We start from the raw sequence: 24,315 nt of genomic DNA on the forward strand, positions 1-24,315 counted from the left end.
CACCAAACCAATTGTTACACCAGTTGAATCCCACCCCTGCCAGGGTCGTTCTCTGGTTAAGAGAATGCTGCAGTCGTTAAGCAAACCAATGGTGCGCTGTGGCCCGTTGTGCTGAAAAATGGCAATAAATGCCCTTTTTTTGTTTTGTACAAAACTGTCGTAACACACATTCATGGGACCACAGGACACTACAAAGGCAGAGTTAAGGTTCCGACCAACAAACTCAACCAAGTCAGCATTTTGAGATGATCAGATTTCTCAAAGGATTGTTTGATTGAGTCACGGACTGAAGGAACCAATGTGGAGGATGGATGGATGGATGGATGGAAGAATGGATGGATGGAAGTAGATAGATAGATAGATAGATAGATAGATAGATAGATAGATAGATAGATAGATAGATAGATAGATAGGCAGGCAGGCAGGCAGGCAGGCAGGCAGGCAGGCAGATGGAACAGATAGATTAGACAGATTAGAGAGAGTGGGATACAGTAGATAGACAAATAGAGAGAGAGATTGGAGAGATACAGATAGATGTAGATATAGAGATATAGAGATAGAGATAGATAGAGATAGATAGATAAAACAGATTATTTATCTATCTATCTATCAGTAGAGGTAGAGAGAGAAATAGATATAGAGATAGATAGATAAAACAGATAGACAGACAGACAGAGAGAGAGAGAGAGGTAAAGATATAGAGATAGATAGATAGATAGATAGATAGATAGATAGATAGATAGATAGATAGATAGATAGATAGTTGGACAGATAAGATACTTTCCTAAACATTAATTGTTGATTCTGACATGGACTTGGCATTGGATTAGCGGTGGTTTAAACTTGAGAGGAAGAAAATAAAAGTTGACTGTTGGAAATAAACTTTAAAGAAACTATTTGGATTAAATTGCTAATTAGAAAGTTGTAAAATGGCGATATCTCTTCTGGCATAAAAAATGGAACTTAGAAAAACAAAAGACATACTACAAGAACGAGGTGAAGTACTGGGTTTTGCTTTAAAATTTATTGAAAATGCGATTGCAGAATATGAACAACAAAGACAAAAGGCAGAAGAGGAGGCAGAGCGAATTATTGAAGGTCCATCTTTGGTGATCATCGAGAACAAAGAACTCTGGAAAGAAAGAGGAAAAGAGTTGGAAATAAATACAGGAGATTTAAGAAATTTAATAAAAAGGGGAATATCCGAAAAATTAAAAAAGGGGAAAAGAGTCAGCAGAAATTTGAAGGGCGGAAGGAAGCTGTAAATAGAGAGGGGGATAAAAATTGGAGTGAAAGAATAAAAGAGAAAAGACAAGGCGAAAGAGGGGACAAGAAACAGGATTTGGGGAAAAAGAAATATGGGAATTATTTTTAAAAATGGGGAAAAATTGCTTAATGAGACACAGAGATAATGGGTGATTAATATTTAGAAAGGGGATTCTGCAAAGTATTGAGGGGTAATATAAACAAATTCATAGTTATGAAATAGGGACATAGATTGATAAGATGGAAAATAGAATTGTTATTTTTTGATACTGGAATTTAATGCTCTTCTTCTGTATGCATAGAGATAATTGTAATAAATAATGTAAAAAGCTTATTAAATATATTGAAATTTTTAGGATTGGAATGTTGGTTTTTTTGTTCAAATATGAATGGAATAATTAATGGAATATGTGTGTATTAAATATATTGAAATAAATGAAATTATATAGGAGGAGAGCTGAAATGGAATTAACTTTAGGGTTTAGGATTGTTTTATGGTTTGAATGAGTAGATTAGTATGTCCTTCTTTTCGGAAAAAATTAATGAAATTAAAAAGGGGAAAAACCATGCAGAATCTGATTTATATATGCTATGTAGTTTTAAAGGGATTATTAAGTTTAATGTTTTTGGTAATGATGTTAAATGTTCAATGGGATTTAAAAGGGGTGAAAATCAATGAATATGTAACTCAGAGGTGGCACACTTATATTGATATTTTAGGGGAGAAACCAATTTATAGATGAAGTGTTTTTTAACTAGAATTTAAGATGAAATATACAAATGTGACAGTTAAAAGTACTAAAGTATAAAGATTATGAAGTTAACATAACGTGAATTAAATAATAAGTATTTGGAATAATATGATAAAATAATGTATAAAAACATTGTTAAGATAAGAAACTGGATACAAAAATTGAATGTGTAACTATGGTCATATTTGTATGTATATGTGAAACCTGTAATCATGCTGTTCACTAAAAAGAGATGTTAAAATGTGGAAAACCGAATAAAACTTGTTTTTTAAAAAAAGATATTTTCCTAACATGTAGTGCAACTGACACCCAATTCTTCGCCCGACTTCTACGGGATCTCGAACGATTCCACCCCACCCTCCCCGAATGCTATCGTAGCCTCTAACGGCACCCGGGGGAAGCAACGCTGGTGCAGGATGTTTCCTTTCTTACCGGAACCTTTGCTGCATCCCAACCCCGCAACTCCGGCTGCAGGGGGTCCACGGAGACCAAGCCGACCAGCCGCACTTCACAGGACAAGCCACCGCGTCGCAGGTCACCGTGCCCTCCAGGCAAACGCTGCGGGAGGACGGAACCAAGGTTAAGCATATCCCCTTCGCTTCCGATTCAGGGGTGCCGGGGGAACAACAACGGGGTGTGCGTGAAGAATGTTTATCCCGTGTGATCCCCTTTTGACAATGGGGAAACCTGATTCGCTTAACAACAGGGTTGCTAATTTCACCACGGCAGGGATTCACTGAACCAAGGCGGTGAGGAAAGTCGTAAAATGGGATGACCCTCACTTGACCCTCATGTCTCGCTTAGTGTCAGGATTCTGGCAGTTCCCCCCCCCATTTAAATCAGGAGTCTCAAGCCAAAACTTCCAAAACTTCCAAAGGATTTATGGGGAGTTAATATGTCTGGCGCTGCCTGGGTGCAGCCAACTCTGAGATACATCGTTCCTTGTCCCCCTTGACCCTGGTTTCCCCCCACTCTGGGTGTGTCATAAATCATATTCTCTGAGATACATCCATAGCCAAGAGTCATCAATCATGTTTCTCCAATTAGGATTTTGAACCTTTAGTTTGAAACTAGGTACAACCTCTGAAAAACTATGTATGGAATGTGCTTTCGGTTTCCAAGCTGCCACACTGCTCCCCCCTCCCTTTCTGTTGGCAGCTCTTAAAAGACCAGAGAGATATTTTAGCAACATTCAGACTGCCATCTGTCAGAAATGCTGTAGCCCTTCCTTACTCTCCTTAGTTGCTCTTCTCTCCGCCTTTTCCCAAAGTCTCAACCTCCATTTTTTTGTAATATGGCGAGCAAAACTGGATGCGGCGTTCCAGGCGGGGCCCTACTGAGGTGTTATCCTTTCATCCTGGGAGGGATCCCCCCCAGCCCTCCCCATTTGGGAAACCTCAGCCCCCCCACACCATAAAATTGCCTCCGACAAGCCCTCCCTTCTTTTAGGCACACCGTTATTCTAGAACAGCAGTCACCAATGGTGGGCCGCAGCCTCACTGGTGGGCTGTGAGAAAATTTTGGAGGGCCGCAGAGAAATCTCACCCCAGAGCACCCCCCAAGCAATTAATCCAGTCTGCACAGGAACACAAGGCTGCCCCGCCCACATGGCCCGCGGGAACCCTCCCCGCCCACTCACTCCTTACCCGGCAAACTTGCCTGCTAAGTTGCTATTTTTCCTTTTTTTTTTCCCCCTGACCATCAGCTGTTCTACTGTGCCGGGAGATTTAGATTAGCTAAAAAGCAGGAAATGGTTGGATTTCTTGCTTTCTAGCTAGTCTTCAGATCTTCGGCTCTGCTTGAATACAGCCGAACCTCCCTTAGGACTGAAGGTTCTATTATTCAGTGCAGACTCAGGTAGCCAATGGCAGAAAGATCTAAGTGTGATTCTGGGCACAGCTCAATCTGCCTGCCTGCTTTGCCTGATTTTGGGTAAAAGTTACTCTTTTTTTAGAAAAAAAATCAATATTTACATACATGGTGTGATGCAAGTTAATTTTGGGAGTCTGCTTGCTAGCAAATTTTATGAATTTGCTTGCAAACAAATTTTATGTGACAGACTCAGGCAGCCGATGGCAGAAAGATAGATCTCTGAGTGATTCTGTGATTCTGTGAGCAACTCCGTCTGCCTGCCTGCTTTGCCTGCTTTTGGGTAAATGTTGCTCTTTTTTTAAATAAAAAAATCAATATTGACATAAATATTTATAATAGTTACATACAAGCCATGCCCAGCCAGTCACGTGACCACCAAGCCACACCCAGATTAGACCACACCAAGAACCATTTGTTAAGGAATTTGAATCCCACCCCTGTCTCTGTGTGTTCGTGTGTGTGTGTGTGTGTGTGTGTGTGTGTGAGAGAGAGAGAGAGAGAGAGAGAGAGAATGGTTAGATCAGATCTCTCTCTCTCTCTCTTTCTTTCTTTCTTTCTCTCTCTCTTTCTCTCTCTCTCTCTCTCCCACCAATGTCAGCAAGCCACCCTCAGTTCAAATTCATATTAGTGGTCCCCGGGATTTAAAATTATGAGTTAGGTGGTCCCTCAGGCCCAAAAGGTTGGCAACCCCCGGTGTAGAACAGGGCAGGTCCGCAGAGAAAGGGACGAAGGGAATTGCTCACGCTCACCACTGACTGCAATTGTCCCGCAGGAAGATCTCCCCTGGGCGACGGTGGTCATGGTCGAAGAAGCAGTGGCACTGGCTGACGTTCACGCAGGCCCCCTCCTGGAGGAAAAGGCCAGGGGGGCAACGGCAACCTGTAGGCAATGGAGGGATGTTATCTACCTGGGAAGAAGGGCTGCAAAGGTGCCACCCCGCCACCACCATGCCAAAGACCCCGGGCTCGCTCACCCTCTACGCAGCTGCTCTGGCAGGACCTCTGGACACCCAACTGGCGGCAAGTCTGTGGGCAAGGATCCACCAGGCCGCGGGCACAATGCCCGGCTTGCACGAACACCATGTCCGGACCGCAGTCTGCGGAGGAGAAAAAAAAAAAGAGGATTGAACTGTAGCTCAGAAGGGAGGAAGCTTCTCTGGATGAGAAGCAAAACCATTTCAGATTTTTTCCCCTTGAAGTGGTTTCGCTTCTCATCCGAGAAGCTTCTTCCATTCTGGCGGAAGGATCAAACTGTTACTCAGAGGGGAGGAAGCTTCTCTGGATGAGAAGAAAAACTTTTTCAAGGGGATGAAAAAAAAACCAAGAAAAGGAGCAGAAGTAACAGAAGGAGAGAGGCAGAAGGGACCTCAGAGGTCTTCTAGTCCAACCCCCTGCTCAAGAAGGAGACCCTTACAGAATTATGGAATGACAGAGAGGGAAGGGGCCTTGGAGGTCTTCTAGTCCAACCCTCAGTTCAAACAGGAGGCAAAGCTTTGAGTGCGCCATCTTGCCTTTCCCCCCCACCATACTGGATGGACACCCCTGAGAGGACGGGAAGGGAAGGAGGTATTTGGGATCAGACACCCCCTCCCCACCTCCTGCCTTAATTTCCTCTTGTTCCTCTGGTTCTCTTTTGCTAATGATCAGGAGGATCCCAACTGAATAAACAATAATAATTTATAAATAAGAATAAATAAGAAAGAGAGATTGAGAGACAGAGAGAGAGAGAGATAGAAGATAGATAGATAAATAGATAGATAGATAGATAGATAGATAGATAGATAGATAGATAGATAGATAGATAGATAGATAGATAGATAGATAGAGCAATACTGATAGATATAGACATGGAGATAGAGATGGATGGATATAGAAAGATGGATAGATCAATCAATTGATAGATATAGAAAGAGATAGAGAGATATAAAGATAGATGAGATAGATAAAGATAAATAGATATATAGATGATAGATAAAAATAGATAGATAAAGATAGATAGATAGATAGATAGATAGATAGATAGATAGATAGATAGATAGATAGAGATAGATAGATAGATGGATGTATATAGAGATGGATAGAGATAGATAGATATATAGATGACAGATAAAGATAGCTAAAGATATAGATAAAGGTAGATAGATAAAGATAGATGATAGATGATAGATAGATAGATAGATAGATAGATAGATAGATAGATAGATAGAGGTATAGAGATGGATAAAGATACATAGATGATAGATAGATAGATGTAGATGTAGATGTAGATGTAAGCATAGAGATAGATGGATGGATGAATAAATGGATGGATATAGAAAGATAGATGGATAGATAGGTAGATGGATAGATAGATAAGATAGATGTAGATATAGACAGACATAGAGACGGATGGATGGATATAGAAAGATAGATGGGAGAGAGAGAGAGAGAGAGAGAGAGAGAGAGAGATGATACACTAATAACATAACATCTCATAACATAACATAATAGAATACATTTTAAATATTATAAAATATTATACATACATAGGCACATATAGAGATATACGTATACACACACACACACACACACACACACACACACATATTATATAATTGATAAATAAATAGTAATAATTTGGAAGCGATCAGACCCTCTCCAAGCCAGCCAAGACAACTAAGCCTTCGGCAGGGAGGTTCAAGGTTCAAAAGGCAACCCCGAGGGATTGGCGGCCATTGTTCTCTGGGCATGTGCACAGTGCTTCCCCCCCCCTCAAGAGGGTGGTCCTAGATCCCCATTTAAATTTCTATCCCTGTGATACTGCCCCATCCTCAGGGGTGGGTTTCCATTTTTTTTTGTTATATGCGGAAATTTGTCAAAAATTTCCACTACCGGTGCACCAGAACTGGTCCGAACCGGCTGAATACCACCTCTGCCCATCTGTGCCCCTTCCACTCAACATCAGACAAGCCCCCCCCCCCTGCCACCTTCGCTCACCCCGGGCGTCTCCGCAGGGCTGTTGGTTGCACGTCTCCATCTGGACGGCATCTCCAGGACATAGCTGTCCACTGTTCTTGGGCGGGGGATCAGCGCAGGTCCGGGTGCGACTTCGGACACCGCCCCGGCACTCTGCATCGCAATCTGACCATTCGCCCCAGGCGGCCCAGGCTCCATTCACTGGTATAGAGGGGGGGGGAAAGCAGGAGGAAGTAGCGTCGTGAAGACCAAATGAAGAAGTCAACTCCTCGAGTGACAGCCGCGATGGTGCCCGAAATGCGGCTAAAGGAAACATTGGTCAAGGACGTTTTGCCCAGGGCGGGTATAGGCTGCTACCAGTTCGCACCGGTTTGGGCAAACTGGTTGCTAATTTTACCTCTAGTTCACCGAACCGGTAGTTGCAACAACTGGCTGGCCCACCTCAGACCGCCCCTCCCAGGAGTCTCCATGCGGCCCGTTTTGGATCCCAGAGAAGTGCAGGGTTCCGGAAGGCTGGGGAGTGGGGAAATGAGCCTCCCGGATTTCACCCTCCCGAGCAGTGGTCGCCCACTGGTGGTCCATGAGAAAATGTTGGTGGTCCGCAGAGAAATGTCACTCACCCAAAGCAATTAATCCAGGCTGCATGGGAACACAAGGCTGCGCCACCCACATGGCCTGCGGGAACTCAAGGCTTGTGTCGCTTGCATTGCAAGCAACAGGAGGTAGTGAGGGGAGGGGGGAAAGGGCGGAGTGGAGGAACTTGCCCCACTCGCCCCACACGCCTGGCCTGGCCACCGGGCTGCTTCTTTCCACTTCTTTCTTCTTCTGCTTTTGGCACGCTAGGAAAGCAGCAAAAGTCTTTCTTTCTCTTCCCCAAACTCCGCCAGAAATGAGCCTTTGGGACCCTGCAAGGCCTCCTGCTCCAAGAGGCTGCGCCAGCATGATAAGTCTCCTAAAGACTCATTTCTGGCTGAGTTTGAGGGGAGAGAAAGAAAAGGCTTCTGCGGCTTCTGCTGCTTTTCTTGCACAAAGCCAAAAGTCTCTCCTCTCTCTCTCTCTCCCCCCTGAGAATGGAGCTGGAGATGGTCTCCTGCGATCCCAAATAAAGAATGATCGATCAGTAGGAAAAACGGGGTGAGGGATTTTCCTGCAGACTTTTTTGGGGGGGATTTTCCCAGGGTCTCTGCTCCAGAGGATTCAAAATGATGGTTTGGTGGTCCCTGAGGTCTGAAAGATTGGCGACCCCTGCTCCAGAGGCTCCAGGAAAGCCTCTGGAGTCCGGGAAGGGTGAAAACGCACACCCTCCCGCTGTGGTGCAGAAGGCTGACTAGGCCACACCCATCATGGCCACTCCCACCTAGCAGCCTGACAAAGAACCACTTGCTAAATTTTTTGGAAGCCTGTCCCTGGTTTGCCCCCCCACCATTGTACAACCTTTCCTGGCCTGGTTGTTAAACAAAACGTGGTTTTGGTGGAATTCGGAACATGGTCGTTCCTGCGCATTGGGACTTCTCCCTTTTGCGAGTCATATGGTCGCAAGAGGGGATCGTGGCATAGGAACCGATGGCCGAGGGTCTGAATTTGGATCCAGTAATCGTGGGGAAGCGAGGGTCGTAAGTGCAAAAACCGGTCCCTTTGTTCGGTGCTGTCATCGTAACTTTGAATAGTCATTAAATGAACTGCCATAAGACGAAAGGCTTCCTGCATAATGTTCTTCCTGCAGAACGTCTGCAATGACTTCAATTTGTATTTGCATTTATATACACCATTTCCCTGAAAATAAGACCCAACTGGAAAATAAATCCTATCATGATTTGTCAGGATGCTCATAATATAAGCCCTACCCCAAAAATAAGCCCCAGTTAAGATTGTCAGCCAGACAGATGCATTTGGAACTGTATTTCCCCCAAAATAAGATCTAACCAGAAAACAAACCCTAGCATGATTTTTTCGGGATACTCGTAATGTAAGCCCTATCCCGAAAATAAGCCCTCATTCAGATTGTCAGCCATACGCATTTAGTACCATACTTTCCCCCAAATTAACCCTAACTGGAAAGTAAGCCCTAATGCATCTTTTGGAGCAAAAATTAATATAAGACCCGATCTTATTTTCACGGGCCCGTGGTATATGTATATATACGGTAGAAAATATTAGCCTTAATGTTTTTTTCCTCAGAACAGTTCAGGTGGAGGCCAGCTTTTTGCAAAGCCTGTGAATAGGGGTGAAGGGGTGGGAGAAGGATTTGGGGGTAAATCCACCAAAGGTGCACAGGTGGAAGAGAAAAAACCGACCTGGACAGGCTCGGAGAAAGCAGGAGCGACTGTCAAATTCATCGCGCTCACAACGTCCTCCCGGGAGAGCATTGCGGAGAAGGTCGCGGCGCCGGAAGGTTACCCCCAACCCGCAGGACCGGCTGCATTCGCTCCAGAGGCTCCAAGGAGACAGGATGCAGTCCACTGTGGAGGAGGAGGAGGAGGAAGAAGAAGGGGAGGAAGAAGAGGAGCAGCAGGAGGAGGAATGAATAATAGAACGGGAGGAAGAAGAGGAAGGAGGAGAATGAGGAGGAAGAGGGAGAAGAGGAGGACAGCAAGGAGGAACAAGAATGAGAGGAAGAGGAGGAGAAGGGGAAGGAAGGGGATGGAGGACAAGGAAGAAGAGGAAAAGGAAGAGGAGACGAAGAGAAAGAGGAGGAGGAAGGAAGTGAAAGAGGAGAAGGTGGAACAGGAAGAAAAATAGTAAGAAAAAGGGGAGGAAGCAAAGGAGGAGAAGAACAAGGAAGGAGGAGGAGAATGAGGAGGAAGAAGAGGAGAAGGAAGAGGGGAAGGGAAAGAAGAGGAAGAGGAAAAGAGGAGAAGGGAGGAGGAAGAGGAAGAAGAAGACGAGGAGGAATAATAATAAGAAAAAGGGGAGGAAGAGAAAGAGGAGGACGAAGAAGAAGAATGGGAAAAGGAAAACAAAGAAGAAGAGGAAGAAGAAGAATGAGGAGGAAGAAGGGGAGGAGAACAAGGAAGAAGAGGAAGAAGAGGAGGAGGAGAAGGAAGAGGTGGAAGAGCAGGAGGACAAGGAAATAGAGGAAGGGAGGAAGAGGAGGAGGATGAAGAAGAAGAGGAAAGAGAGAAAAAGGAAGAAGAGGAGATGAGAAAGCGGAGGAGGACAAGCAAGAGTAGGTGTGGGAGGAGGAGGAAGAATAAAGGAAGGAAGAGGAGCAGGGGGATAGAAAATAAAGCTATCATGGTTGCAAAATCAGGGCAAATGCCAGCCATACCCTGGAGCAGTGCCCAGTTCAATGCCAGCTCTGAAGTTTCGTAGAGCCCAGATTTCACCAGCACACACCTTTGGGGTGCCGGGCAATGGTGGGATTCAACCGGGTTGCACCCCTTCGGCCGAACCGGTGGTTAAATTGCTGGCTGGCCTCTCCCCTCCCCTCCCCACCCCTTCCAGGAGTCCCCACACACCCTGTTTTGGTTCCCAGATAAGTGCAGGGTGGCCTACTAGGCCCAAGATAGGGGGTGAGTTGGGGGTGAGGGTGCGGCACCTCCCTTTCCCAGGGCCCGTTTTGGCTCCCAGGACGCTACAGGGAGGCCTACTAAGCCCAAAACAGAGTGTGGCCTGTTTTTTGCTCCCAGGAGGCTGCAAGGAGGCCTGCTAGGCCCAAAACAGAGTATGGCCCGTTTTGGCTCCAGTGAGGCCTACTAGGCCCAAAACAGAGTTTGGCCCATTTTGGCTCCAATGTGGCCTACTAGGCCCAAAACAGAGTGTGGCCTGTTTTTGGCTCCCAGGAGGCTCCAGTGAGGCCTACTAGGCCCAAAACAGAGTGGGGCCCATTTTGGCTCCCAGGAGGCTGGCTGCAGGAGGCCTACTAGGCCCAAAACAGAGTGTGACCTGTTTTGGCTCCAATGTGGCCTACTAGGCCCAAAACAGAGTGTGGCCTGTTTTTGGCTCCCAGGAGGCTCCAGTGAGGCCTACTAGGCCCAAAACAGAGTGGGGCCCATTTTGGCTCCCAGGAGGCTGGCTGCAGGGAGGCCTACTGGGCCCAAAACAGAGCGTGACCGTTTTGGCTCCAATGAGGCCTACTAGGTTCAAAACAGAGCAGGGCCCATTTTGGCTCCCAGGAGGCTGCAGGGAGGCCTACTAGGCCCAAAACAGAGCGTGACCGTTTTGGCTCCAATGAGGCCTACTAGGCCCAAAACAGAACGGGGCCCATTTTGGCTCCCAGGAGGCTGCAGGGAGGCCTACTAGGCCCAAAACAGAGTGTGGCCCATTTTGGCTCCCAGGGGCTTGCAGGAGGCCGAGTGCTGCCTGTCATACACATCCTGTCCATGGCCACCACGGCCACGGCCATCCAGCCGGTCCTCGGGCAAAGAACCGGTCATTAAAATGATTTGAATCCCGCCACCATCCCCCCCGGCCTACCACAGTTGGCTTCGTCGGAGCCGTCCTGACAATCTTGCCGCAGGTCGCAGCGGCGTTCCAGGCTCAGGCACTCCCCGCTCTGGCAAGAAAACTGCTTGGAGGAGCAGGTGCTGGGGGGCCCCGTTGGGATCGGGGGGGCCAAGGTGTGGGCCGTGGGGGCCATGGGACCACCTGCAAAAAGCCAAGAGGGGGAGAGCAGTTTGGTGTCATCTTAGCGGTGTTGGGCTGGTTGACCGTGCTTTAACAACAGTTTCTAAGCTAAACCCCACTTCTCCTTCATTAGCTATCTTCTCCTTCTCCTTCTTTCTGCTTTTCCACATCTTTAGTTCCTCTCATTATACTCTTCCTCCTCCACCACCACCGTCTCCTTCTCCACATTTTCTTTCTCTTTCTCCTTCTCATTATCTTCCTCCTCCTCTATCTTCTCGAATCTCTTCTTTCTCCTTCGCCGCATCTATTCTTCTTCTCATTATCCTCCTTCTTATCTATATTCTTCTTTTCTCCTTCTTCTGCTTATCTATCTTCTCCTTCTCGTACTCATCGATTAGCTCCTCCCCATCCTTCTCATTATCCTCCTTATTCTCTTCCTCCTCATCTATCTTTTCCTTCTCCTTCTCCACATCTATTCTCCTTCTCATTATCCTTATCTATATTCTCCTTCTCCTCCTCCTTCTCCTTCTGCTTATCTATCTTCTCCCTCCTTGTCTGTTAGCTTCTTCATATTATCCTCCTTATTCTCTTCCTCCTCATCTATCTTTACCTTCTCCTTCTCCACATCTATTCTCCTTCTCATCCTCTTCCTCCTTCTCCTTATCTATCTTCTCCTTCTCATCTATTGTCTCCTTCTCATTATCCTCCTCATCTATCGATTCTCCTCATTATACTGCTCCTTCTCCTTGTCTATTGTCTCCTCATTAGCCTCCTTTTTCTCATCCTCTTTATCTATCTTCTCCTTCTCCTTCCCCTTCTCCTTGTCTATTGTCTCCTTCTCATTATCCTCCTCCTTATCTATTTTCCTCTCCCCTTCCCTTTCTTCTCCTTCTGCTCCTCCTCCTCATCTATCTTCCTATTTCCCCTTCTCCTCCTTTTCCTCCTATCTCCTTCCTGTTAGCCTTTTCCTCCTCCTTCTCAATCTTCTCAATCTTCCCCTTTTCCTCATTGATTGTCTCCTTCTCATTATCCTCTTCCTCCTTTCTCCTTATCTATCTTCTCCTTTTCCTTCTCATCCTTCTCTATCTCCTCCTCCCCTTATCTATCTTCTCCTTCTCCTTCTCCTCCTTTTCTATCTTCTCCTTCTCTATCTCCTCCTCCTCTTCCTCCTCCTCCCAGAAGGAATGCCTGCAAGCCATACATAGAATCCATCCACCCAAATATCTTTGGCCAGACAACAACTGTGAGATGAAAGGCAATGTCCCACCTCACAGGGGTATACCATAACTAAACATGGCAGTCTGTTAAGGTAATGAATATTTGATAGCTGATCAGCTGCTGTAAAGCTGCTGATGCAATGAGGATGAGTCAGCAGGGATATTGCCACTTTAAGGCTGAGGATGGGTCCGTAGGGTTATTGCCATTTTAAGAAGTTGTCTATATATAGGAGGCCATGAGAAGGTATCTCTCTCCTCATGTTCTATCTTCATTGTAGTACTCTGCAGAGTAATGAAGATTGTTTGCTTGCCAGGTATTTGCCTAATAAGTGTACGTATATATATAGTAGTCTTGTATATAAACCACTCTTAAAAGACAAAGCCTCTGTGTCCTGTGTTTTGCTCTTGAGTTGTCTCACAATAGTAGTCATGCTGCAAACAGTCTGACACGGTCAAAACTCTCAAAGCCTGGAGGAACTGGGAGATGTTCTCCACGTTTCTCCATGCCTCGCCATCCTGAACCTGACGAGAGCCGAGCAGCAGCAAGACCAACCAAAGGTCTTTACCGGTGCTTGGCGCAGGACTCACCGCAGTGGGCCTCGTCCGAGCCATCAGCGCAATCCTGTTGCCCGTCGCAGACAGAAGCCGCCTCCGCACAGCCAGAGGTCTCACAGGCAAATTGTCCTTGCATGCAAAGGACCCGAGGCATCCCAGCAGAGGGGACGAGAGTTGGCACTGCCAAAGAGAAGGGGACAACAAAGTCCTTAATAAAGCCTTCTATGGGTTCTGATGATCACAGTCTGTTGTTTTATTTTTATCATATTCTCACATTAAGGGATCACCCACTAAGACTCCGACGTCTCTCTCGCAGCGACTGCTTTTGGAGCCAGGATTTGAGCCAGAATCCCCCAATGAGATCAGAGGTAGCATTCAGCCGGTTCGGACTGGTTCTGGCATACCCATAGCGAACATTTTGACTGGTTCAGAGAACCAGTAAATACCACCTCTGACTGGCGTTACCTCTCCTATAGTCTGTGGTTTATTAGCTCAGCTTATTCGCACGGCAGAATGGATTGCCGTGCCTCAGCTGAGCTTAAAAAAACAGCACCGTTCACCATCATCGATAAAGAGTGCGGTCTCCAAGCCCCTTTCGTGTGTGCGTGAAACACTTGTTTGGTGTGCGCACACGCTTGGGCATGCCTGCACGGCTCACCAGCGTTGAGGGTGGTGTTGGAGTGCTATGCATGCGCGCGCGAAACAAGCTCTCTGAACCCGTAGGAAAAACTTTTGAAACCCACCCTTGAACGGGATGTCCCTCCCGCCCCACCGTATTACAGCTCTGCCTGCCTCACCTGACCAAGTGGGCCTCCACCCAGGGGTTTCAGGTTGGTGTGAAAGAACATGCCACGTGGACACTCTGGAAGCACTGCTTGATCCAGGAGTTGCCGGGGACCAAGGAGTGGTCCGGCGAAGGCCAGGCATTGCCGTGGACAAGACAGCCGGCATGCTGCTTTTCTGGAACTGCCGAGAAGGGGTCAGTCCTGCAGCACTGATCCGGGAAACTGCCGCCATCGCTGGTTTGGTGTAAGGGGGCAACCAGGTGGGGGTGCCAAGAGTCTTCTCCGGAGGAGATGGGGCTGTGGTGGGTCTTGTACGGATTATTCCGGTGGCTGGGCTGCTGCTGGCAGAAGTCAACCGGCCCATGGCACGCTCCGTCTCTGGGTCATGTGAGAAAGGTTGAAACAGGAGAATGAAGAGAATACCCACACATACAAAAAAGTAACCCTTAGCTAAGCTGTCCTGGCCCCCCTCCCACCCGGAGGACAGTTGGGGGGAAACCTGGTCATTAGGATGTCACATTCCCCCCACAAGCTGGACACAGGTGCCCCTGTCTGAGTCTAAATCTGAGGAGGAAGATGAACAGCTGACACAGGGAGTGGGAATGTGGCTCCGTTGGCTGCGGAGGAAACTGGGGAAGGGCAAAGTCCGGCTGGGCAGAGCAGGGAAGAGGTAGAACAAAGGAGAGGGAGTCCAGAGGAAGACCCCGGCCCACCCCCTCTTCATCCTAGGGCACGCAGGGAGGAATGGAGAAGGGAGCAACATGGAGAAAGACAAATCAGAAATGACCAGGAAGTTATAAAATGAATTAACAACCTTCTGAGAAATTAAGTCCAAAATTTATAGGGCCTTTTCAGATAATTAAAGTAATAAACCCAGTAACCATGAAACTTAATCTCCCTTAGGCTATTGGGGAAGGAACATCCGGTGTTTCATAGTAGTTTATTAAAGCTGTTTGTTGATTCTTCATTGAGGCCAGCAGAACATGTAGCTCCAAAGCCTTTGTTCATTTGTAGGGCATGAACATTATGAGGTTAAGAAAATTTTGGATTCTAGGATTTTCAGGGGGAAGTTACAATATTTAATTTATTGGAAAGGCTATCCAATTTCACAAGCGACTTGGGTAAATAGCTGGAAAGTAAATGCTGATTGATTGGTGGGGAAATTCCATGAAAAATACCCACACAATTCTAAGGCAAATTCTGTAGGTAGCAGAGGAGGTTAAAATGCGCATTGTATGATTGTGTCTAATTTCAATCTTTGTGTATTTTATGTCGTTGTAGGGGTTTCTTTTCAAAGGAGGGAGGGTAGCCTGTCAAGCCCAAAATTGACCTATGGGTAGCCATTTTAGTTAGGCTTAGTATATATTCTTTTTTCTTATGTTCTCTTTGGCAGTTATGGGGGAAGGGTTTCGGGCTTGCACATTCCTAAGCGGGGAGATCGAGAGAGTTGTTTAGGCTAGGTGGTTCTTCTTCCTGTGGGAAAACGAGCTGTCCGTGCTTAGTCCCCCTTGAGGTGGAAATTTATGACATCAAGCAACATTGCATTACTTCTATTGGAGAATGTGACTTTGTGGGGGTTGTTTCTAACTTCTAATACTGTGGGGTAATTCCGGGTTGTGTCAGATCTGGAATTACCACGGACTTTGCCAATTTGATGTTTTCCTAAATAAAAAGAAATTGTCTTGGAAGATGGACTTTGTTCTTTTCTTTTTAAATGGATTTCACCACCTGGAAACTTACATTGTGTGGCTTACGGGAGGGGAAAGGGCCCTGATTCCCTTCACACCTGGGAAGGGAGTTTAAAGGAGAGGCAGTTGCAGGCTGCATTTTCCGGGAACAAACTTTAAGTTTATCTAATGTTGGCTGCTGTTATCTGAGTTCCTGGCATCCTCCCAACTTGTTTGACTTACTGCCGTGTTGCTTCATTTCCAAAAATCCTTCGCTTTTGCCCTGCCAGATTTATTACTTTATCTTGCCATGTATGGATTGATAGTTTAAAGTTTTCTATTTTCAACCTTTGGACTGGAATATCTGCAGCCAGAGGTGGTTGCAGGTTCGTGGGAGAGTTTGTCTCCAGACCGGAGAGTAACCAGGACATTGGGGGGCAAAGTTGGAGCTAATCAAGGGATTCATACTTATTTTCTGGCTGGGTTGCCTTTTGCCATGCCCCTTTGGGTCATCGCACATCTTCCCAGGGAGCGAAATCAGCAGAGCCCATTCAGCAACATTGGAGACCCATAGATCCTGAAGGACAGCCCTGAGCTGTACACCTCCAGGTGCCCAATATCCCCTCCAGGCAGCCCCCACAGCTTCCTCTCCCCACCCTCAACTCACTCCAGGTGCAGCCAAACACCTCCAGGCGCAAGGAAATGCTTTGGTGGTACTCCACAGGCACGAAGCGCAGGAAACGGGTAAGGAGGGTCGGGCTGAGCTCCTGCCGTCTCGGGGTGCTGCTGTCAGAATTCCCCTCCAGAAGCTGCGGGATGGAGAGGACAAAAATGGGTGGTTTGAGACTATGGAATCCCCTTGTCTTCGTGGTAAAGCAGAGAAGAGTGTCGGAGAGAAATTTGTGATGATGGAGAGAAAGGGATGGAAAAAATAGAAGAGAGTAACCCACGGAGGGAAGACACCATTGTTAGTGTTTGGGGATAAACCCCTAGCAGAGTATGCAGCAGCAGTCAAGCCAGGCAGCCAAATGAGAGAGGAAGGGTTTTAGAGTATACACACACTGAACACAAACACTGTTTGTAGTTTAAATAGTTTTTAATCCAGTTAGAGTTTAAGCATTGTCAATCAGTCCGTATGTCATTCACAATATATCCATTCAGTAAGACTCAGTAACTCAGTCCAGGTAATAGTCCTTACTATATCTTTATCAGCCGATAAAGATATCTTCTCCTCCTCCGATGCCTTTCTCCAGAGGATAACGCTGGATATTCAGTAGTACGATCAAACAGTAGACAGTCGCAGTAAAACAGTAATAAACAGTTGTATCCAGCAGTAAACAGCAGTAAACAGTAAACAGTAAAGCACTATGCAGTAGGCAGCAGTTTTTCCAGCTTTCTCCTGCTTCCTCTTATTGCAGTTTCTAACCGCACCCTTAATTGGCTAATTACATGCAGTGTGGTGCTTAAAGTTACAAACACTTAAACTATGATACCTTAGTTTATATATTTATCCATCCAAACCTTGTTGGGTATCAATGTTATACCTAACAACCATTAAACGCTATCTCCGTTTTTTGTGAAGCTCACAATCACTCCCCAGATTTGGCAACACCCACAAGGGGAGTGTAGTGGAGGAAGAAAAGGATCCGTCCTCTTTCTTCTGATCTCTCAGACTTGAAAAACCAAGAGAGACACATAGATCAAAGTATCTAAACTTCTCTGTCTCTTGTTCCTCTGGAATGCAGCCCCTCCCTCCTGGGAATCCAGACTACAATCCACCACAGGATCAGAGATTCTCGGATAGAGGAACCAGGAGGACTTGGATCCTTCCCTGGATTGGACGTGGGGAGATGCCATACCTGAGCCTTCAGAGATGTGACTGGGCTGTGTCCAGGCGTGGTATAGTTCCAAAAATGGACCCCATCGTTGCTATAAAGCAGGCGATAGCGTACGATGAATCCGCCCGAGCTGCCACCCCCCTGAGTGGCCACCGCTGTGATGAAGAAGGGCTGGAGAAGGTCCACCTGGAAGTAGGGGTTGGGGTCGGATTGAAGGGGGCTCCATCCTGGCTCTGTGTTCTGTCTGGAAAAAGAAGACACCAAAAGTCAGCTGCCGTCAAGACCACAAGCCGAACAGAAGGACCTTCTGAGCGCCGGCCTTGAGCAAGTCTTCTGGAGACCTTCCCTGAATAGAAGAACGAGCTCCCATTGTATTTTTCTCTCCTGAAAAGCCAGGTTGGAAGAGCCCAATAACTGGTCAAAGGATAAATGGATGGCGAGGGAATTCTGGGAGATGAAGTTCCACCCATTCTCAAAGGGTGCAAAGTTGAGAATCAACTGGAGATAAGAATGGATGAAGAGTTGGATGTGGATGAAGAGATGGATGGTCGGATGGATGGATGGAGAGAGAGAGAAAGAGGTGATAGAGGGGTATAGATCAGTTCTTCTCAACATGCTAGCTGAGGAATTCTGGGAATTGAAGTCCACCCGTCTTTAGGCTGCCAAGGCTGAGAAACACCTAGATGGAAAGAAGGATGGATGGAAGGATAGGGGAGAGAAAAAGAGAGAGTGGTTCTCCACACGCATGCTGGGGAATTCTGGGAGTTGAAATCCACCCATCTTCAAATGGCTAAAGTTAATAAATATCTAGGCAGATGGATGGACGGAAGGATGGACGAACGGAAGGAAGGAAGGAAGGAAGGAAGGAAGGAAGGAAGGAAGGAAGGAAGAAAGAAAGAAAGAAAGAAAAAAAGAAAAAAAGAAAAAAAGAAACAGATTAGAACTCCATGCTGGCTGGGGAATTTTGGGAGCTGAAATCCACCCAACTTCAAGTGGTCAAGGTTGAGAAACAGATGAATGGATGGATGGATAGATGGACGGACGGATGGATAGATGGATGGATGGAAGGATAGATGGAGAGTTGGATGGATGGATGGATGGATGGATGGATGGATGGATGGATGGATGGATGGATGGATGGATGGATGGATAGATGGATGGGTGGATAGTTGTATGAATGGATTGTTGGATAGATGGATGGAGAGTTGTATGGATAGATGGTTGGATGGATGGAGAGTTGGATGGATGGATGGAGTTGGATGGATAGATAGAGAGATGGATGGATGAATGGTTGGAGAGATACAGAGGTGATAGAACAGAACTCAACATACTGGCTGGGGAATTCTGGGAGTTGAAATCCACCCAACTTCAAGTGGTCAAGGTTGAGAAACAGATGGATGGATGGATGGAGAGATAGATGGTTAGTTGGATGGATGGATGGAGAGTTGTTCGAATGGACAGATGGGTGGATGGACAGGAGGAGACAGATCATCTCAACATCCTGCCTGAGGAATTCTGGGAGTTGAAGTCCATCCACCCCTCTTCCAAGGGCCAAGAGAATCTCTAGTTGGGGCACCACTTGAATTCTCCTGCTTGGAGTAGCTCCAGTCTTGCACCACTTACCCACTGGGCACCCGGTTCAGCCGTCCGGCATCTGGGGGACGTCCCTCCTGGTGGGAGGAGGCTGTCAACTGCTGGTAGGGGACACGTCCATCTTCCAGGCCGAGGGGCTCATTGCAAGAACCTGAAGGGAAGGGTGGCAAGAGGGCACAACATTAAGGGCATTCCTGAAACAGCCCGGGAGCAGAAGGTGGGGTGTCCTCAGCACAAAACTCCTCAGTGGAGTCGCAAAGGGCCTGAGTATCCTCCAAGGATACTCAGAGTTGGGGTTAGGCTGGTCCCAGAGGTTCAGCAAGGGTGACGTTAAGGCTGAAAGGAGGACTGGGGATTGGCTGGTAAAGGTTGAAAGGGTGTGTGTGTGTGTGTGTGTGTGTGTGTGTGTGTGTGTGTGTGTGGTGAATGTTCTGGACCTAGTTTCTTTCACTATCTTCCCTTCCTTCTTTTTCTTTCTCTCACTTTCTTTCTTTTCCTTCCTTCCCAAATCCTTCCTTCCCTTGAATCTTTTCCAGCCTTTCCACTCGCTCTCCTATTCTAATCTCCTTCCTTCCCATCTCCTTCCTTCTTCCCTCCCTCCCTCCTATTCCCATTTCCTCCTTTCCCTTCCTCCCTCCTATTCCCATCTCCTTCCTTCCTTCCCCATCTCATTCCTTTCATTCTTTCCCTCCATCGCTCCTATTCCCATCTCTTTCCTTCCTTCCTTCCCTCCCTCCCTCTTTCCTTCCTTCCCCATCTCATTCCTTTCATTGTTTCCCTCCCTCCCTCCTATTCCCATCTCCTCCCTCCCCTCCCCTCCCCTCTTTTCCCCTTTCCCCTTCCTTCCTTCCTTCCTTCCTTCCTTCCTTCCTTCCTTCCTCCTTCTCTCCCTCCCTCCCCTCCTTCCCTTCTCTTTTTCATATTTCTTCTTTGTATCTCTCTTTCATCTAGATAAAATAGTTTCTTGTCAAATACAGATCTCTCTCTGTCTCCCCTTACCTGGCAGAGTGGGGCTGTGGTCCTCGGGCAAGGGACGTCCACCTGGGGACACCTGCAAGGGAGGGGAAAGAGGAGATGCTACCTGGTGCTCTGGATATGCATTCACACCTGGGAAGACATGGGAGAAAGGAGGAGGGAGGCAGGACAGACATCCCAGTTCCAACTGGACAGGGAGGAATGGAAGGATTGATCCTCCTTATAGACAGCTGGTCATTTGCATTCCTTTAGAGGGTTGTTGAGGCCCCTTGGAGGTTTATCTCTGTCCTCAGGGTCCCCCGAGTGGTGTCAGTGGGTTAGTGGAGCCTTCTTCGAATGGCAGTCTGCCCAATTTGCACGGCTCAGGTGACCCTGGGGGCTCAGACCAACGCAGAGAAACCTCTGAGCGGCCTCAATGGCGCTCTGAAAAGAAGGCAAACGACCCCCTGTCCACAAGGAGGAACCATCCTTCCCTTCCCCACCGTCCAGTCAGAGCTAAAGAAGGTCCTTCTCAGAGGAGAAGCGAAACGTCTTCAAAAAAAAAAGAGAAAGTCCAGTTGTTTCTTGAAAAAAAAAAAGCACAGGAAGAAGCCAGGCGGCCATGTTGGTTCTCAAGGGCCACCACAGAATCCCACCAATCCCACCAATTCACACGTTTTAGCTTCCACCACCATCCCCCAAACATCTCAGTGCAGTGGTGGGATTCAAATAATTTAACAACTGGTTCTCTGCCCTAATGACCGGCTGGCTAGGCATGGCTGGGTGGTCGTGTAACTGGGTGGGCATGGCCAACTTGATGTCACTCATGTCAAGGGGTGCCTCTCCTAGCCTGGCCTCCCAGCCTCCCCAGCTGCTTACCTGGCTGCTCACCTCACCTCCTGGCTGTTTGCTGGCTGGGAGAGGAGGGGCAGGATCAGGAGGGCCGGGCATGGTGAGGTACACTATTCAGCCAGTTCGCTGACTCCACCCAAAAAATAGCTACCGGTTCCGTTGAACTGGTGTAAACCGGCTGAATCCCACTATTGTCTTTATGGCTCTTTTTTTTTTTTTTTTTTTTTTTGCACTTTTCCCCAAAGTTTCAATATCTCTTTGGAAGAACTGAGGGGAGCCGAATGTCAACTCATAAAATATTTCTATGGTCTTTTCAGAGTTGCCAACAGAAAGGGAGAGGGGGAGCAGTGCGGCAGCTTGCAAAACTGAAACTGCATCCCGTAAATGTTTTCAAAGATAGTAACTAGGTGACCGAAGTTTCTGCCGTGCAAAATTCTAACTGGAGAGCATGATTGATGTCTCTTGGCTATGGTGGTGTCTCATTGGAGAATATGATTTATGACACATCCAGATGGGGGAAAACCAGAGTCAAGGGTGACAATGAATTATGTGTCTCAGAGTCAGCTCCACCCAGGCAGCACCTGCACCAGACGTATTAACTCCCAATAAATCTTTTTGAAGTTTTGGAAGTTTTGGATTGAGACTCAGGATTTAAATGGGGGTAACTGCCAGAATCCTGACAACGTGATGACCAAAACTTGATTCAGGATTCCAGGTGTGGCCTTACTAAGGCTTTACAAAGCGGTCCTTAAGACTTCACGTGATTTTGATTCTATGCCTCTGTTTCCGCGGCCGAGGATTGCATTAGCTTTTTGGGGGGGGCTGCTGCAAAGGGATTTTGGAATTCTAGTTCAGAAATAGACCTCTCTGTCCTAATCTCAACCTCTTGCTGCTTGTTCCCTCAAGTTCCTCCCTTTCATAGCCTGGTGACCCCAAAACTTGGCTTTGGTTGTCCTTCCTGACCCATAGGCACCCTGGCAGCGGGGTGTGTGTGTGTGTGTTTCTCCTTACCACAGTGGATGGGGCCTCAGAGACCTGACGATGCTTTTCTGAAGTCCACGGGCTGGAAGGAAGACCAGAAGAAGTTTGGTTAGTAGACCTTGTGAAGATCCATCAGGAGACGGAAGGGCTCTACCTGCCCTCCCATAGATGGGCAGTGTCAACTCATAAAACATTTCTATGCCTCTTTTAGAGTTGTCGTGAATGGGGGAGGAGCAGTGCAGCAGTTTAGAAACCAGAAATACATTCCATACTTTATCTTGCAAAGATTGCAACTAAGTGTCATGTCTTTGGTGGAGACGGACTCTGAGGGAGAGGAGGAACAGCCGATAGGGAGGGGGAGTGTGGCTATCCGGAGGTTGTGGAGGAGGCTGGGGAAGGACAGAGGCCGGCTGAGCAGTCAGAGGAAGACTCAGGCCCATCCCCTCCATCCTAGGGCATGCAGGGAGGAGAGGATAAGGGAGAGATGTGGTCTACTGGGGAGGAGAGGGCCTTGTCCTCTTCATGGGCTGCAGCTGTGACAACTGGATAAGAGGACAGACATGCGTATAGGCGAGCGCTGGAAATAAAGCATGGAAATATTTCTAGTTTATGGTTCCTCTCTGAGTTTGGCGTCCTTCGCAGTGTGTGTTCTGTTATCTGTTGATGTCCTCCAGCCCTTATTTTGCCTGGTTTGTGTTTTTTTTGTCTTCCTTCTTGTAACTGTTTGTGTGGGAGGTTTTTTTGTCTTCCATCAAGAAACTTCGGAGCTTGGAAGCAAAGTGAAGGAATAAAAGGGGCTTCACCGGTTTTCTGTGTTTGCTTTGTATCCCACCCTGGGTCATCACACTAAGCGACTGGAATTTCTGCCATGAAAATCCTTAATTGGAGAACGGGATTGATGACGCTCAGCTATGAATGGTGTTTCATGGAGAATATTAATTAAGATGCACCCAGAAAGCCAGGGTCATAGGTGACAGTGAATTACGTGTCTCGGAATCGGCTTCACATAGGTCATGCCGACATATTCGCTCCTAATAAACTTTTTGAAGTTTGGCTCAAGACTCATGATTTAATGCCGGAATCCCGACAGGCAGCCTAGAAATGGCTGGCTGGGGTATCTCCCACCCTGTTTTCAGTGACACCCAATTTCCTCCCCATCGTACATTTCCGATCCTGTATTCGGGGATGTTGGACCCACCCGCCAACATTCCCTTGATGCCAGCCCTCAACTCTAGACTTCTCCATGGCATCAAATGGCCTGTCAACCCCATTCTGTTCTTACCTGAGGCTGCCAGGTGGTGGCATGCTGCTCACTGCCATGCAGCCGATCTCGTCAGTGCCGTCCGGGCAGTGAGCCACTCCGTCGCACCTCTGGCTGGCTTCGAGGCAGAGGTCGGCAAAGGTACAGGGGAAATGGGGAGCTGGGCAGCCCTCTGGGGTGGGGGGCTCCAGGGAGGGGGCCACACCTGCAATGGAGGAAGCAGAACAGAAGAATTCCATTCTGTTCCACTCTTTCTATTCCATTCCTTTCTTTCCATTCCATTCGATTCTTTCTATTCTATTCCATTCCATTCTTTCCTTTCCATTCTGTTCCATTCTTTCCATTCCATCCCTTTCTTTCTACTCTATTCCGTTCCATTCTTTCCATTCCATCCCTTTCTTTCTACTCTATTCCATTCCATTCCATTCTTTCTCTTGTCATGCTGCATCTCTCCAGCGTCCGCTCACCGCAGCGCAGCTCGTCCGAAAAGTCCCCGCAGTCATCCACTCCATTGCAGATGGCTCCGTGAGCCCCGGTTGGCACGCAACGTCCGTTCCGGCATTCGAACTCGCCAGCCCAGCAAGGCTTCCATCCTGGGGGGGACGTGGGCCACCCTGGCTGCTCTGGGGACACTGAGACAAGACAAGAGAGAGCAACGGAGAGACTCAAGCCCACTGGGAAGGGCAAACCTCCATCTGGTGCAGGCAGGCCTCAACTTATTATGTTTCACTTAGCAACCATCGGATGTCAGAACAACAACAAGAAAAAAGCAACTTCAGACCCTGGCGATCCAAATTCAGAGGTTTGGTGACCGACTCAAATATACGACAATTGTAAAACCCTCTTTTCCAACCACTGGAAAGCCAGATTTGCTTCACGAGCTGGGGACTAACTGAACAACCACGGGTGTTAGGAATATAAGTCACCTAACAGTTATTTGGGTTGGAAATATATAAATCAGGACATTTTAAAACTGTATCTTTAAGAAAATGCAAAACTGTAATTGGGTGTGGTTTCTCAAATGGCCATAAGATGGAGCCAGAAACCTGGGTTGTCTCAGTGTCTCAGTGAGTCTCTGTTTCCTTCTGTTGGAGAGAGTTGCCGTTCCTCCTAATGACTGTTACTGATCGTTGATGTAAGTCTGTTACTGCAGTGATCCCCAACCTTTTTTATGCCGCGGCCCGGTACCGGCATCAGCTGGG

General features: G+C 47.3%; 1 protein-coding gene across 1 annotated transcript in view; it reads right to left on the reverse strand.

The window, feature by feature from the left end:
* The window catches only part of SSPO (SCO-spondin), a 164,027-nt gene that overhangs the window by 69,343 nt on the left and 70,369 nt on the right, over positions 1 to 24,315 (reverse strand). Inside the window, 14 exon segments of the mRNA XM_087947289.1 lie at positions 2,451 to 2,576; positions 4,640 to 4,769; positions 4,864 to 4,986; positions 6,866 to 7,045; positions 9,139 to 9,303; positions 11,261 to 11,431; positions 13,216 to 13,362; positions 13,841 to 13,865; positions 17,494 to 17,716; positions 19,096 to 19,216; positions 20,065 to 20,116; positions 21,883 to 21,934; positions 23,135 to 23,318; positions 23,581 to 23,745. Of these exon segments, the coding sequence (XP_087803415.1) occupies positions 2,451 to 2,576; positions 4,640 to 4,769; positions 4,864 to 4,986; positions 6,866 to 7,045; positions 9,139 to 9,303; positions 11,261 to 11,431; positions 13,216 to 13,362; positions 13,841 to 13,865; positions 17,494 to 17,716; positions 19,096 to 19,216; positions 20,065 to 20,116; positions 21,883 to 21,934; positions 23,135 to 23,318; positions 23,581 to 23,745 (1,864 nt within the window).

Source organism: Notechis scutatus, chromosome Z, assembly GCF_049901735.1.
Source record: "Notechis scutatus isolate UNSWTSFEM ecotype Mainland chromosome Z, rNotScu1.2, whole genome shotgun sequence".
Classification (NCBI taxonomy): Eukaryota; Metazoa; Chordata; class Lepidosauria; order Squamata; family Elapidae; genus Notechis; species Notechis scutatus.